Here is a 15069-nt window from a genome sequence, read left to right as displayed (position 1 = left end):
CAGAAGCTGCCGCCTCGGTGCAGGCTGCAGCGAGCTCTGCCTGCCGTCCACAGGCTGCCGAGCGGGACTGGGAGGAGAAGCGAGCAGCGCTGACCCAGTACAGTGCCAAGGACATCAACCGTCTCCTGGAGGAGACACAGGCCGAGCTCATGAAGGCCATACCCGACCTGGAGTTTGCTGCCAAGCACAAGCAGGCCACGGGCAGCAGCAGTGCTGCGTCCACGCCAGAGCACAAGCCCTCCAAGCCGCAGCATGCACAGAAATCCACGGGCAAGGTGGACCCCAACGGCCGCCGGGGCTCAGGTATGGCATGGGGAGGGCAGGGGGGCTGCGGCCACGCTGCGGATCCCAGAGCTGGGGTGCGTGCAGAGCAGGTTGCTGCAGATCTAGGGCGGATGCAGGTGCAGGACTTGTGTCCGAGATGAGCTCCACTTTCTCCACTAATCTCTTCCTGCTTGTGCCCTGGCTGTGTCCTCACTGTCCTTGTCCTACTGTCACCATGGGTTTCCCTGGGCTGAGCAGTGGTGCCCTGAAGGGAGCTTTTATGCCCGGGGAGGCAGGAGGAGAGTCCCAGGCGTTGCACTGGAGGGCAAGGGAAGGAGCTGGCACTCTCACAGCATCTTTTGTGCCCAGATGAACTGACGGTGCCCCGGTACCGGACTGAGAAACCCTCCAAATCGCCACCACCTCCCCCTCCTCGCCGGAGCTTCCCCTCATCCCATGGGCTGACCACAACCCGCAGTGGCGAAGTCATTGTCACCAGCAAGAAGGAGCCTGGTTTCATGAAGGTAGGGAGCAGGGCCACAGAATGGCCACTGGGTTGGGGTGATGTGGTCACTCTTTGACGTGACGAGACGTGGCCCAGCCTCCTGGTGCCCCAGCCCCTCATCCGTCCTGCTCTCCCCTCACAGAAGGCTGAGTCGGAGGAGCTGGAGATACAGAAGCCCCAGGTGAAGCTGAGACGGACAGTGTCAGAGGTGGTCAGGCCTGCCTCCACCCCGCCCATCATCGCCTCTGCCATCAAAGACGACGATGACGAGGACCGCATCATTGCGGAGCTGGAGGTGAGCGTGGCAGGGGCTGCAGGAAGCCCCAGGTTACCTGGACAGGAGGCAAAGCCCTCCCTGCCCCGTGTGCTCATGCATGGCCAACACGGGCTGTGCCCTGCTCTAGGCATCATCAGGAAACACCTGGGGACGGGACTGGGGAACAGCTGGGTTAAGAAGCATCTCTAGCACCAGCCCAGCAGTGGGTTTCCCGCTCCTTGCCCTATCTTCCAGCAAGAGCCTGGGACTGTGGACACAGGCAACAAGAAGCAATTACACCCTGCAGGACCCCTCAGGGGGTCAAGGAGCCGAGTGCCTGGTTTACCATCCTTCTTCAGCACTTCTGTTCAGTCTTGGGCTCTAAGCCAAACTCTGTTTTTAATGCTGTGCAGCTTCAGGTGGAGGTTCATTAGGTTTGTACACAAGACACTCTGCAGAGGTCCCACCTGAGATGCTGTTCTGAGGCTCTGCATTCTGCAGGACTGACCTCCCCCAGACTAGTTACAGCCCCTCATCCAGCCCCGCATGTTCGCTAAGGTCGAGGTGCCCACGTGCCCTGTGGATCCCAGTGGGCTCCCAAACACTAGGAGCCCCGAGAATAGCTCCCTGGGCAAGTCATGCCTCCAGCCTCCATCTCTGCAGAGCCTGCCCTGCGGACCCACCAAGGCGCCTCGTCCCTTTGCCACGTTGGGGAGCTGGTGGCTGATGTGGGGAGCAGAGGCCCCATTCCCAAATCAGGGATCTGAATGTCTCCAGGCTCTGAGAGCCCTACGGGGGCAGCCCAGAGACAGCTTTTCCCTGGCCAGTCCCCGGCCTCCTTGGAGAGTGGCTGGCAGAGCTTCAGGGGAGCAGAGAGACGGGGGTGCCTCCATGGCCATGGTTTGAGCAGTCACTGTCACACACACGTTGTCAGCTGAGAACAGTGGTTGCTTCACTCACTGCCCTGGCCTGCCTCTGGCAAGCATCCCTGCAGGCACAGGCTCCGTCTCTGTTACCCCCAAGCCTCCCTCCTCCAATCCACCGTGTTTGACTCCCCAGGTGTTTCAGAGAAGCTCTGCCTCCCCTTTCATTCCCAAGCTCCGTTACGATCCGCTCACGGCTGCCACCTCCCCTGGGCACGCAGACTTGTGGCCCAATGGAGCCTCCGTTGCAGCCGAAGGATGGAAGGTAACAGCTTGCTCCGAGCTACAATCCCTTCTTCTACCTGACGGGCTGCCACTGCACTTTAACCGGCCTCATCTCCTGCCTCTTTTTAACTCTCCCTCTCTCCTTGTCTCTCTGATTTAACAAACTAATGGCTTCTCTCCACTCCCTTGCTCACTGCCACTGTGTGCGACACTGACACAGCACAGCACCAAGCACTAACCACCCCACCCCGTACAACAGCAACCTGGGGCTGCTGCAGCTCCCGTGAGGGCCAGACCCCGCAGCCACATGGGTGGGAGAAAGAGTGGAGGGCAAGGGGCACGGGGCCACCCCCAGCACCCACCGGCTGGGCACGGGGTGGGCTCACTGGCCTCCCACCGTTCGGGGTGCCCTGGTGGCTTGCTGCAGCCTGGGGGGTGTCACTGGAAGGAGGGCTCTGGGTGGTGATGCATGTTGAGCCTTGCGCATGGAGACCCCGCTCCACGTGCATGATGCTGGCGACAGGCGAAGGGGCTGGAGGCCGGCGGCTGCTGGGAGCCGCTTGGGCAGCTGAACAGAGCAGAAGGGGCAGGCTCAGCCCTGCTCCCTCCCGACCGTCCTGCCCTCCATCCTCCAGGGATGGAGAGAGCGGGAGGAAACAAGGATGCCTGGAAAGTGGGCGGGATGGAGCAGAGGGTGCCCGGGGGGTGAACAAGAGGACGGAGAGCAGGTTAGAGGGGGCTGCTGAGACCCTCTCCAGAAAGCATCTAGCAGTGGGGAGCAGCAGGGCTGGGTGAGCTGCACCCGTGGGAAGGGGACAGGACTGGTGCAGGACAGGGCTGGGGAAGCGCCTTGCAGTGGGACACAGGGGCAGAGCCCTGGCTCCGGCCCGCATGGTCGATGCCTGTGTGCTGCCCGGCTCCGGCCTGACTGGTGATGCAGAGTGGCTTCACGTGGCCAAAAGGGGCCACGCTGTTTCCTTGAACACTGCAAAGGCTTCGATGGATTCACGGCCACGGAGCCAGGCCAGACACTTGCTGGCCCCCCTGCGCTCACACCCAGACCTTGGGAGGGGAGGCACAGGCCGCTCTCCTTCACCGCACCGCGCTGGAGGCTGGGTCAGAGCAACAGGCATCTCTGTGCCCGCCGGGCTGGGGGAGCGGGGGGCACTCGCAGCCCCGGTGCGCTACCCACACACCCCCCACACATCCCTCGAGCTCAGCACGGGGCTAAGGAGCACAGCTGGGCCCTGGAGCCCAGTCCCTTCTCCCAGCGTGTCCTGCTCCATGGACCCAGACAGCTCAGCTGAGGCTGTGTGTCCCTGTCCTGCCCGTCCTGTGATGTGGGGCTGGGCCACCAGGCAGCGTGGTGTAACCACCGTGTCACCCGGTCCTGCTGTTAGGCCACCACAGCTGGCCAGCAGTGCTGGACCCAGCTGCAGCACGCGGAGCCCCTCCGGAGGCTGCAGACCCCCGCCCAGGAAAGGACCCCAGATCTGCAGTGCAGAGGCCCCTTTCCAGCCCTGCAGCTGCAGGGGGGCACCCGTTTTGGAGAGCATTTCTCCTCTGAAAGCCCTTCCTCCTCTATTTCCCCGGCCTCATTAGGGGGCCTGGCACGCTGTAATCCCCAGGCGTAGCATGGCTCGTTGCCTCTCCCTTGGGACAGTAACGGAGATGCAGGGGGGAGAACGACAGTGTTTTCTAGGTGGCTTCTTGATGCTCAGGGTTTTAAAGGTCTTATACTCCTTTGCAGCTCATCTGCAATGGATCTTCCCCTGCCTTCAGCTCCACCGAGACCTGGGAGCTGACTGCGAAGAGCAGCCGCCCGGGTAGCTCGCAGCCCCACAGCCCGCGCGCGGCTGCGCTGAGCAGCCGGGAGGGCTGGACCCTGCGCTCGCGCGAGCGCTCTGCCTGTTTGCACCAGCACGAGGGAGACCTGGAGCAGACTGTGGCAGTCAGATTTCCAAAGGCATTTGGGAGGTGCAGCAGCACCGAGTCTGATTTACTAAAGAATCCGAGCAAGTTAGTTGCATAATCTCGTAGACTCCTTAAGCCCAGTAAAAGCCCAGTATCTCTCCATGCCTATGAGAAATCACAGTTGCCCAAAGGGCTGCTGAAACCGTGGCTAGGCAAGAGGGGAGCTGAGCAACTCCCCTCCTGGCCAAGCGCCTTCTTGCAGTGATACAAGCCCGAAGGTGGCATCAGTGAGGGACCCGAAAAAGCTGGGTGCCTGGGTGTGCCCACACGTCCCGGTGGTAGTGAGGAGATGCCCAGAAGCAGCTGCCCCGCTCCCCGAGTCGCTCTCCACTTCCTTCGCTGGCGTGGCCAGGTCTCCGCCTCTCCACCAGCTCCTAATTTGTCTGAATTCTCTACCTAGGAGCTGGAGCCCCTGGCAGCCCCAGGGAGCAGGGCTTTCTCCCTCCCGCAGATTGTGCTCACCGAGTGGGTGTCTGAGCCACCGTCCCCTGAAGCCGAGCTTGAGGTGTCGGTAGAAACGGGCTCCTCTGAGCGCGGTGACCAGCCCGGCAGCAGAGGAGCAGGAGGGGAGCTCGCACCGGGCCGTGAGCAATCAGAAGGAAACTCTGCTGACGTGCTCTCACCAGACAGGCCCGCGAGCCGCTCTGATGGGGAAGGGAAACGCTGTGCGTCTCCTGGCATCTCAGAAGAGCCTCCGGCCACACTTGAGTGCGTTTCAGCCTCAGCCACGCAGCCCCAAAGCGGCCCATTTTGGGGCTGTGACCGTGCAGCAAGAGAGACTTCGATGTTCCCGTCTCCCTCAAAGCATGAAAGTAGCCAGTCTGTTGGGGAAGAAGGAGGGCACACGGCTTTGAACTCTCCTGGAAAACAAGAAGGCAGCAGCAAGCCGTCACACCAAGGTCCTTTGGCCGAACAGTCTCCCCTTCCCTGCGGGGAAGCCACGGATGCTGGAGCTGGAGAGCCGGCACTCCCGTCCATCAGTGCAGATGGCGAAAGGCCCAGCACTGTCCTGGGGGTTCCCAGTGATGTTGTGGAGCCCCGAGGAGGAACCAGACAGCGTGTGCGGGAGGCAGTTCCTCCTCCTGGAGTCCCCGATGGAGTTTTCAAACAAACGCGGAGGGAGGAACACACCAGCTTGCCAGCACCAGCGTGCCCGGTGCCAAAACCCAGATCTCTCCTAGGCAGCAGTCCAGACCAGCAAGGGAGCAGAGAGTCCCGGGCTGAGCACCCCAAGGAGCAGCTCCCTGCTTTGTCACGGCCAGCGGCGTGTGCAGCAGCACCGGGCCGGAGCAGCCTAGGTCTGCCCGCTCAGGGAGAAGGAGCCGAGAGGGACTCCGGCGTAGCAGGGAAGACAGCGGAGGGACACCGATCCCTGGGTCCTCGGGGAAGGAGCAAAGGGGAGTTGTCTCCTCTCCACCCCATGACTCCACGCAGCAAAGAGATTTATGAAGGCACATACCAGAGACTGGATAGCCTAGAAGAGACTATCCGTGAGCTGGAAATAACCATTAATGAAATCAACAGCCATCCATCAGTTGAGTTCATATTCCCTAAGGAACTTCTAGGACAAGAGGAGTCTAAGGATGCCAGTGAAGGCACAGAGGAAGGTCCAGGGGATCCCATACACAGCAGCTGTGACGATGGCACTGCCCAGGATCTCGGTCAGGCCAAAGGTGATGCTCCTCAGAGTCCGTCTCCGAGCAAGACCAAACCACCTCTGCTACCGAAGCCGCAGCTCCCTCTCAACAGCCCTCAGGTTTATTTTCTGTTATCCCTCTTGCTGTGCTGTACCCTTGGATTCACTCTGATGCGTTCTCTTCCTCCATCTCTACCTGCCCCTCTCTGTGAATCTACCTTCAGATAGAGCTGAGGGGTAAAGCAAATCTCCCTTTCTCCCGTCACTCGGGCCAGGGCAGTGCAGGCGAGGAGGAGCGAGGCTGCAGGCAGCAGAGTACGGACTGTAATGGCAAACGGCTGCAGGCAGCACTGCTGTCTGCCCCTCTCTCTGGGGGCTGGGGCTTTCCTCGCCCCCGTGCCGTGCTGTGCGCTAGCACCGAGGCAGACCGGGGCTGGCAGGCGTCTTCCGCGGTGGCAGGGTTCAGGGCTGCTCCCGGTGTGCAGCGGCGCCGGTCGCCTTGGCTGCTGGTCCGGCAACTGGTTGTGCCTGGGATCTGCAGCGGGTGCTGGGCTGGGGATTTCGCTGTAGCTTGGACCCAAGGCACAGTCCAGCTTCACATCGGCGTGATCACGGGCAGTGGTGAGCCAGGCTCTCCGGAGGGGAAGCCGCTTTGCACGGTGTGTAGCTGAGTCCGTACTAGATCTGCCCCACTGGTAGGTGGAGAGGCAGAGCGCGCTGTCTCCGGGACATGGCCTGGGGACCAGAACGATCCCTGCCTAGCTCCGGGGCTGACCGCGAGTTCAGCCTAGCAGCCCCCGGCCGCTTGGCACACACGACGCCTGCAAGTGCTGAACCGAGAAAGTGGCTTTTCGCTTTTTTCGTTTTGCATAAGCACTTTTCTGACTAACTGCAGTTTAAGTGTCACTGCAAAGCAGCAGATGTTTCTCCTAATTAAATCACAGTGCGGGCTCCCTGAAGCCGTCCAAATTGGTTTCCGTTGGAATCTGCAGCAGCCGCTCAGCTTGCTGAATAGCTGGGAAAAGAGGGGGAAAAAACCCTCAGCCATTCAGAAGTCAGCCTGTTCCTTTATTAACAATCAGTGCTCATGAATGAATCTCCTTTTTCATTTGCAGCAATTATCTCAGCCCTGGTTCTCACTTACACCAAGGCCCCTTTACAGCGCTCTCGCTGGGTAAATGGGCCTTCCAAGTGGGTGTAGCTGCAATTTTCTCCTATTGTTAGTCCCCGCTGCACTGCCGGAGCTGTGCAAACTAGAAGCAGAGCTGCGAGATGAATTTATTGCTGTGGCTGACACGTGCTCAGGTACTCACAAAGCAAAACTCAAATCAGGGCTTGACAGCAGAGGCTGCGTAGCCAGGCTTGCTTCAGTCGATCCTTAAATCAGAGTCGGAGAGGGCAAATCTTGCTTGACATTTCAAGGCTGCTGCAGCTTGGATGCAAAGGCTAAGATCCAGCGCCTGCTTGTACGCAGGATGCTGGGAGAGCGGGGAAAGATGTGGCGCAGATGGGACCTAGATTTCGTTGTGTTGGGTCCGGGGAGTCTCTGTCTCCGGTCTGTAGGACCACTGAGGGTCTGAGGCAGGGCGGGTGGGTCAGGCACCGTGGAAGCCGTGTGTGTGCCGATCTGCTCTGCGGCACGCAAATAACCTGAACGTCAAGTGGACGAGGAAGAGAACGCAGGAAGGGAGCAATGCGTACAAGAATGCAAAACAAAGCATTCTTGCAGATACCAGCACATGGGACCTCTCCTATGCCTCCTATTCCCTCCTCCTGCGGTCAGCCCCGCTCCCAGCGCTGCAGCCGTGCTGTGCGGTCCCGCTGAGCCACCCTGCCGAGGCAGCCTGATGGCCCTCTCCTCCTGCGAGGTGCGAGATGCAATCTGGGCATAAATTGCACATTTCTGGGGCAGCACTGGAAGCGCCAGTTTTGCCTCCTGGGGAGCTGGTGCAGGCACGGCACGGAGCAGGCAGGCGGGAGCAGCGATTGCAGGGGAAGGCTCTGGGCAGCACCAGGCAGTGGCGAGGCTCCCGGCAGGGCCCTGTGCAGGTACCACTTTATTCGCAAGCTTGGAAGATTTGCTCACAGTTACAGAAGAAACGTGCTTACAGGTAACGCTTCTCTCGCTGCTATACTTGCAAGCCTTTGTATCTCAATCTGTGCAAGATAGTTAATAAAAACCTCTGTATTCCCACTACCGTCGTTTCCATCTGGAATCTGCTTCTGTCCAATGTCGCCTTTCCCTTTCTCTCGGCTGTGCATCCCCTGCGCAGGCAGGGGTGCTCTGCTCCTGCTCTCGGCCTCCTGTTTGCAGTGTCTGCCCCTAACCTTCCCTGTTTGCATTGCAGAGTTGGCAGCGGCTCTGTGTTGGTAAGTCCTGGCTGCTTTCTGAGCTCCCCAAAGCGGGTGCCCGGTAAGGGCTCCTTTGGCGTGTGGATCTGGTGTCCTCGTTAACGTGGGCACCAGCTGCAGGGCCTGCAAGGCCGTAAATCCTGCTCTCGAGCATAGAGGTGCTGAGCACCTTTGCAGGAGAGCCGAGTTCAAGTCCACCCGGCGGAGGTGCAGCATCCCACGGTCTGCTCCGCCCCGGGGCCTCGCCGGGGTGAGCCAGGCTCCCCGCGGGACTTGCAACCCCTGCGTCCAGCACGGGTGGGGTTTCAAAGGCATTTTGCTACGTTCTGGTTCTGTTCATGCAAAAGCCGTTTGAACGTGGGCAGAGTTAATCCAGTGCTGGGAACTTTGCCTGGATTCGCTGCCGGGGCCGGGACGTCCAGGCAGTGGTGCGGGGCCCCGGGGCCCAGTGGGACGGCAGGGTGCTGGGCACCGGGGCTGGAGGCGATGGTGCCTGGCGCAGCTCCGCGTGCTCTGCACCCAGCGCCGGCAGTGCCCAGCTGGAGGAAGGGCTAACGTGGGTATTTGCCTGCTGGTTTTAACTCCCTCCCCACTTCTCTGTCTCCGCAGAGCGGTGGTGTCTCCATCCCCGCCATGAAGATGGTGAACCCGGCGTCCAGGCTGAAGCAGAGCCAGCAGGGCAGCCCCGACAAAAGCAAACACATAAAGCAGAGAATGGAGTACATGAGGATCCAGGGACAACAGCAGGTAGTTTATCTCTAGAGCAGCCTCTCCCGGCTCTCCCGGCAGCAGGGCGCACTGCAGGCTAGCCAGGACCCCTGCTTTCCCTCGCTGTCTCTGCGGGGTGAGCGTGTGGGTGGTGGGCAGGGAGGAGGGAAGGGTTTGCCAGCACATGCTGCTTTTTTGGGGACTGGACTCTCAGTAACTGCCCTGTCAGGGAGGGCTCGGGGCGTGGGGACCCGCTGTCAGGGGCGGGAGGCTCACGGAGGTGGACAGGAGGATCTCTCGTGTCCGTCTGTTCCCGGCATGGTGGTTTCCATAGCTGGCTGTTGGGAATTGGGACACAACCTCGTGCTGAGCTGAAAGTGGCAAACGCATTTCAAGTGTGGTGGGAGGTCCCTGTGCCGATGCTGCCCCGATGGACAGGGCTGAGCCCCAGGGCCAGGCACTGCGGGCGGGGGGCTTTGATGCCCTTGTCCTGAGGGATCGTTAGACCTCTTTGAAGACCATTTTGGCCATGGTGATGAGAGGGTTGATAACTCAAGGCCTCTCACACAACCCAAGTCTGCTGTGGGATCTGGAGATCCTCAGTCTGCTGTGCCACGACCCGTGTTGCACCTTCAGTCTGTCGCACCCCAAACCCAGGGTGTCCGTGCCGGTGGCTGCCCGCAGGACCACTCTCCTGCTCCGGTCACAGTCGGCCTCGTTGGCAGAACAGGCGAAGGGACGGGGAGGAGCAGGTCTGGGCTGCTGCGTTGGTGCTGGAGCAAACCCTCTGCAGAGCAGTGCCCTTGGCTGCCTTCAGCGATGGGGCTCCGAGGGGCTCCAGGTACCCTGGGATGACCTTCCCTTGTCCATCCCAGGAGGTTCCAGAGAGCCAGGACCCTCCTTCCCCCCGTCCCTCTGTCCCGTCTGCCCCCCGCGTGCTGCAGGGCTCGCCGGGACAGCCCAGGACGCAGCCAGCCCGCGGCACACGACAGAAGCAGGTTTTCCCGGGCGAGGGGAGTCTAGGGCAGGGTGGCAGCACCGCGTGGGGAGAGGGCAGGGGGCCAGAGCAGCTGGAAGAGCAGAGCTTCGGGATGGGATCGTGCCCCCCTTGGCCCAGCACCCCCCACCCCTCTCCCCGTCCCCGTGGGCTTTACGCGGCAGCCCGGACCGCTCCTCCCGCCCGCCGGGCGCAGCGGCCTTCACTTGCTTCTGTGTTCTTGCTGACACGACCAGTGCTCACAGTGGCTGTCCAACTTGCTCAGGCCACACGGCAAGGTAACAAAAGCCAGTTTGTCGCCCTTAAACCCCGTCCTCGCCTCTCCCACCACCCTCCTCCGCGAGGTCCCCGGCACCCTCCCTCCCGCTCCCGTGGTGGGCAGCGCCGCCCCGAGCGGGGCTTGTCCTGCTCTGCCCTCCCTCCCCTCCCGGTCTGTGTTTCAGTCTCCTTCCCTGGCTTGTCTCGAACAAACCACCCAATAAACCCGATTTTGCTCATTCTGTCGGAGCCGGAAACCCTGTCAGACAAACCGGAGGTTTTTCCCAGCTGCCTCGAACTGGAGCTGCTGGGGGGCGGGGGGGGGGGGATTGATGCAATTTGGGCAAACGTCTCATGAGCAAAACGGGCACCTCCCTGCTCCGCTGGCTCCTCTCTGCGAGAGGGATCAGCCCAGCCTCCGTCCCCCCGGCGCTGCCGGTGCCGTTTCCCGCAGCCGCGACGGGGCCGGCTCCCGCGGCAGCCCGTGGCTCATCCCTGCGTGACGCTGCCCTCCGCGGTGACGGTCCCCTGCCCTGGTGCCCACCCCTCGGCAGGCGTTTCGGACCCTCCGCCGCTGCCCAGAGCGCGCTGCCGGGCACGGTGGATGGCGGCAGGGTCCGGGCAGGACCTGCCACTCTCTGCGCTGCTTCCGCGCAGCCGGGTTTCCCTGCCGGCCTCTCCCAGGTTTCCAGCCTCTCCCAGGTTTCCGTGCCCTAGTGCAGGGGCGAGGGGTGCCGGGTTTCGGTACCTCACCTGCGGGGCTGCCTCATCGAACCACCGGCCAAAGGGGCTGTGCCAGGAGCCCAGAGGGACCAGCACGGCATCTCCCCGGCCCGGCGCCACGGGAGCGGGGAGGCACCCAGCCCCGGTCCAGGCTGTCCCCGTGTCCCTGCTCCCCCCATAGCCTCGCTGCCCAGCCCCACGTCTGGCTGGGCCAAGTGCATGTGACCGCGTCCTTCACAGCCCCTTCTCCAAGCGTGACCAGGACCCCAGCACCCCGCTGATCTCCTCGCTGGGCGTCCGTGGGTGAAGCCTGGCCAGACCAGGAGTTTTCCTTGGTGCTTTTGTCCTGGCTCTCCTCCGTGCCGGGTTTGGCTGAGCCCCCGGCCCAGCTGACCGACCCTCCACCATTGGCAAGAGGGATGAGTCGAGGCTGGAGGAGGTTTCACTCCTTTCCTGGAAGGTTGATGGGCAACCGTCCCGGTGCCTCTTGCCCTGACTCTGGTTGGACCAGCTTTTGTATTACTATTTTTATAATTATGGACGTCTGGTAGAGCACGGGGTGGTTTGTCGTCGGTCGCGGTGGGCGGCGGGAGGATGGGGTGGGCGCGCTCGCGTTTCGGAGGAGCGTGCGGCGCTCCGCCGGGCTCGGCGGGAGGCTTTCCCGCGGGAAGCAGCCTCCGCGCCCGCTCGGCTCCGAGAAGCGGCACCTCCGCAGCAGCCCCGGCTTCCCCACGCCGCCGGCCCGGCCCTGCCATGCCACCACTAACTGATAGTCACCGTGTAGCGCAGCGTGCATGCTCAGTCTAACATTGCGATTCTTGTCCCCCCTCCCCGCCTTTCTGCCCTCTCCCCTTCGCCTGCCTGCCTCTGTGTGTGCGTGTCTGTCCACGTGTCCGTCTGTCTGTCTCTCTCTCTGTCTCTCTCCTCCTCCTCTCGGTGACGTCCCCTTCCCATCCAGTAACTCGTGGAACCAGCTCATCTCGTGCTCTGTTTGTGGTGGACCTTTTCCAGCTGCTTGACCTCAGGCCTAAATCAATGCTGCTTCTGAACAAACTCCTGGTTTTTTTTCCTTTTTTTCTTTTTTTTTGTCTTTTTTTTAAGAAACTGTTTGACTTTCCTCCCCTTTTCCTCCTCCTCCTCCTCCTTGAATCTTGCTTTTCTTTCTAGGCCGCTAGACCATCTAAAGAGGCTAGTGAGACTTCCACTGCAGTCTCAGAAAAACCTGCATCTGGCAGAACATCCATCCCTGTATTGACTTCCTTTGGGGCAAGGAACTCATCCATTTCATTCTAAACCTCCTTGCCAACTCCATCCAACTGTTTTCCTGCTCCTGGGGCCTGGCTTCTCTCTTCCTTGTGCTCCTCCCTTGGACTGTCTTCTTGAGGCACCGTGAGAGATCACCAGGTGTCCTTCTCTTTTTGTTTTAAATGTCTTGCTCCAATGTGGCCGACCTCGTGTCTCACCTCTGCTCCGATACGGCCGAACTTCTGTCTCGCCTCTGCTCCGATGCGGCCCAACTTCTGTCTCGCCTCTGCTCCAGCACGGCCCAACTTCTGTCTCGCATCTTGCTCCAAAATGGCCAACCAGCCACTTTCTGTTTCTCTCTCTCTTTCTCTCTCTCTCTCGTTCTTTTATTTTACTTTTCTTTTTTTTCTTTGTTTTGTTTTGGTTGCTGTTGTTGGTTTGGTTTTCTCGATACCTCCCTCTTCCACCCTGGCGTTTTCTGTTTATTTAAGAGCTCTCAGAACTTCACTCCACCAGTTTCACGAGCTTCAAGCAACAAGGACGTTGTGCGGCGCCCGGCCCCTCCACGGCCCGCTCGCGCGGGAGCGGTGCCAAAGCCGAACGAGGTGGATGGGGGGAGGAAAGGGGAAAAAAGGCGGCCGCTGAAGACGCCTCAGCCCCCCCAGAGCTGACGGTCAGCGCCGCTGCCCCCCCCCGGGTTTCCTCCCTCTCGGCGGCTCCGTAGCCGCAACGCCGATGCTCTCGGAGGAAGCGCGGCTCCGCGCGGGGCGGGCGCGTGCGGCGTCGCCGCGGGCTCTGCAAGGTCAGTGCTGTCCCCGGGGCCATCGCCGCCGGCCCGAGCAGCAGGACGAGGCGCGCGGGCTGGGGAGCCGCGGCCGGGGCGGTGCGCGGGGGCCGGGGGGGGCACGTGCGGGACGCATGGGCTCCCGTCCCGCACCGTCCAGCGCGCCGCCCGCGCACCGCGCAGCGAGAGATCGAATCACTCCTTCCGTTGGCTAGTTCGTCGTTGGGTTGTTTTGGTTATTTTCTTCTCCCCCCCCCCTCTTTTTTTGTATATCAATCATTTTTGTACAGAAGAACGAGCCTTTTTTGAATAACAAAGAGAAAAAAAATACAAAAAAAAATCATGATGCAATTTCTTTGGATTGCAAAAAGCAACTCTTTACATTTAAGTGAAGTGTCTTAACATTTTATATTGTTTTAAAAAATATATTTACATATTATATATATATAATATACGTAATATAAATATATATATAAATATTTAAAAAGAAAAGAAAAGAAATAAATCTCTTCCCGTCTGGTATATGAGGGGGTGGGTTTCCTTCCCTGCTTCAGCTCCTGGTGATTTCGAGAGGGTCAGTTCGCAGCGGCTGGGGGGCCCTCGGGCCGCGTTTCCCCCCCCCCCCGGGGCCCGGCCCCCTCCCAGTGTGCCCCTCGGCCAGGCCGGTGGCCCCCGGGGGGCACAGGGAGGCGGGGGGGGCCGAGCGCCGGGGCCGGCCCCTCCCGGCAGCAATAGCAGTAACTTGTTGCGTTTAATTTAACTTTTAATTGTTTTTCTCGGTACCAAAGTGAAACACTGTAGCAAAGCCACAGCTTCTTATGGAGGTGGGGGGGGGGGCTCCCGCGCTCCCCCCCCCCCCCGACCCGTGCCTGCCCATCCCGCTCCGCAGCCCTCCCTGATCCTGCCCCCCCACCCCCACCCCGCTGCGGTGCCTCTGGGGGTCCCGGCGGGGGGGGGGGGGGCCATTGGTGTCACCGAGTGCCAGCACCACCGTGGGGCTCGGTGCCTTGCTGTCCTGGCCGGGGGGGGGGGGGGGTCACTGCTCACACTTATGGGGCTGCATTTCCCTCCGTGGGGCTTTCCCTGGTTTCGGGGGGGTCCCCAAAGCGCCGTGGGTGCTGGGAGCCCCCCTGGGTGCTGCCCGCCTGGGCACCACTGCTGCCCTGCAGCTCGCGATGCCTTTGCATCGGCTGCGAAATGCACAGCGAAAGGCAGCACATCTGCCCCGGCACATCTGGGCACATCTGGGCTCGCCGAGGCCAGGCCCTGGCGATAGCGCCCGTCCCAGCACTGGGGCCCCCCCTCTTCTCCATAATAGTCTGTGGCTGGTGGGGCCGGGAGGGAGCGCTGGGGAAGGGTTTGCGTGTAGCTCATTTCCACTGATTTCGCCCCGTTTCTCCCCCCCCCCCCCGCCTGCGATCCGACTAGTTTTCTATGTGAGCGTGTGTCCGAGTGCGTGCGTGTGCGTCCGTCGGTTCATGGCATCATGCACCTGTGTGTGAACACTGAGCCTAGCGCGTTTGCTCAAGCAAGAGGACAAAAAAAACTCCGCTTGATTCCGACTTAAACCAAAAAAAAAAGACAAAAAAAATAGGAAAATGTTGCAAAAATGACCCCCTCTCCCATAAAAAAAGAAGGAAAAAAAAAAAAAAAAAAGCGCTGCCTGCATCGTGCATGTGTCCGGAGGCGCCCCGCTGCATGCGCACCCCGCTTTACTCGTCTGGATGTTGTTTAAAAAAGGTTACGACTTTTAAAAGGACAAAAAAAAAAAAAAAAAAACCTAATACTCTTTAGAGGCTGTTTTGGGGTTTCTACAACGTCGTGTGTCTCTTAGCATGAATTTTCTCGTGAACTGTTTTAGAAAGACCTTGCGGCGAGGCGAAGGCGCGCGGGTCTCTGTATCTCTATGGATGCCATGGGTAGTTCTGTGCGAGCCGTGACCATTGTAACGTGCAAACTCCAATGACAAAGGGTTGCTCCCGAGTTTCTTTTTCCCCTTTCCTACTTTTCTTTTCTATCAGAGTGTCTGGCTTTAATAAAATACTTTTTTTTTCCTCTATGGCCTTTTTTTTTTTTTTTTTTTCTGGTTTTTCCCCTCCCGCAGGTGTCTGCTCACCCTCGCTGCCAGCGCGGGTTCGGGGCCCGGGTGCTGCACTGCCGACCCGCACGCTGGGCCCCTCCGAGACCCCCCCCCCAGCCCTGGATATGGAGGGGGGGGG

The 15069-nt window shown here is 60.5% G+C and overlaps 1 protein-coding gene across 11 annotated transcripts in view; it reads left to right on the top strand.

Moving 5' to 3' along the window:
- SRCIN1 (SRC kinase signaling inhibitor 1) overlaps positions 1–14909 on the top strand; it is a 64882-nt gene extending 49973 nt beyond the window's left edge. For 5 of the 11 annotated variants that reach the window (XM_064524674.1, XM_064524675.1, XM_064524673.1 and 2 more), the window contains 8 exons: positions 54–303; positions 634–788; positions 912–1064; positions 2085–2213; positions 4548–5903; positions 8132–8153; positions 8745–8882; positions 11780–14909. In XM_064524674.1, the coding sequence (XP_064380744.1) occupies positions 54–303; positions 634–788; positions 912–1064; positions 2085–2213; positions 4548–5903; positions 8132–8153; positions 8745–8882; positions 11780–11988 (2412 nt within the window). In that variant the 3' untranslated portion in view covers positions 11989–14909. Of the gene's footprint in view, positions 1–53; positions 304–633; positions 789–911; positions 1065–2084; positions 2214–4547; positions 5904–8131; positions 8154–8744 lie in introns of all 11 variants that reach the window. The other 6 variants (XM_064524676.1, XM_064524677.1, XM_064524679.1 and 3 more) reach the window with 6 other exon arrangements.
- The last annotated feature ends 160 nt before the right edge of the window (positions 14910–15069 follow it).

Source organism: Dromaius novaehollandiae, chromosome 22 (assembly GCF_036370855.1).
Source record: "Dromaius novaehollandiae isolate bDroNov1 chromosome 22, bDroNov1.hap1, whole genome shotgun sequence".
Classification (NCBI taxonomy): Eukaryota; Metazoa; Chordata; class Aves; order Casuariiformes; family Dromaiidae; genus Dromaius; species Dromaius novaehollandiae.
The sequence above is the reverse complement of the archived record's forward strand: the minus strand, read 5'-3'. Positions and strand labels throughout refer to the sequence as shown.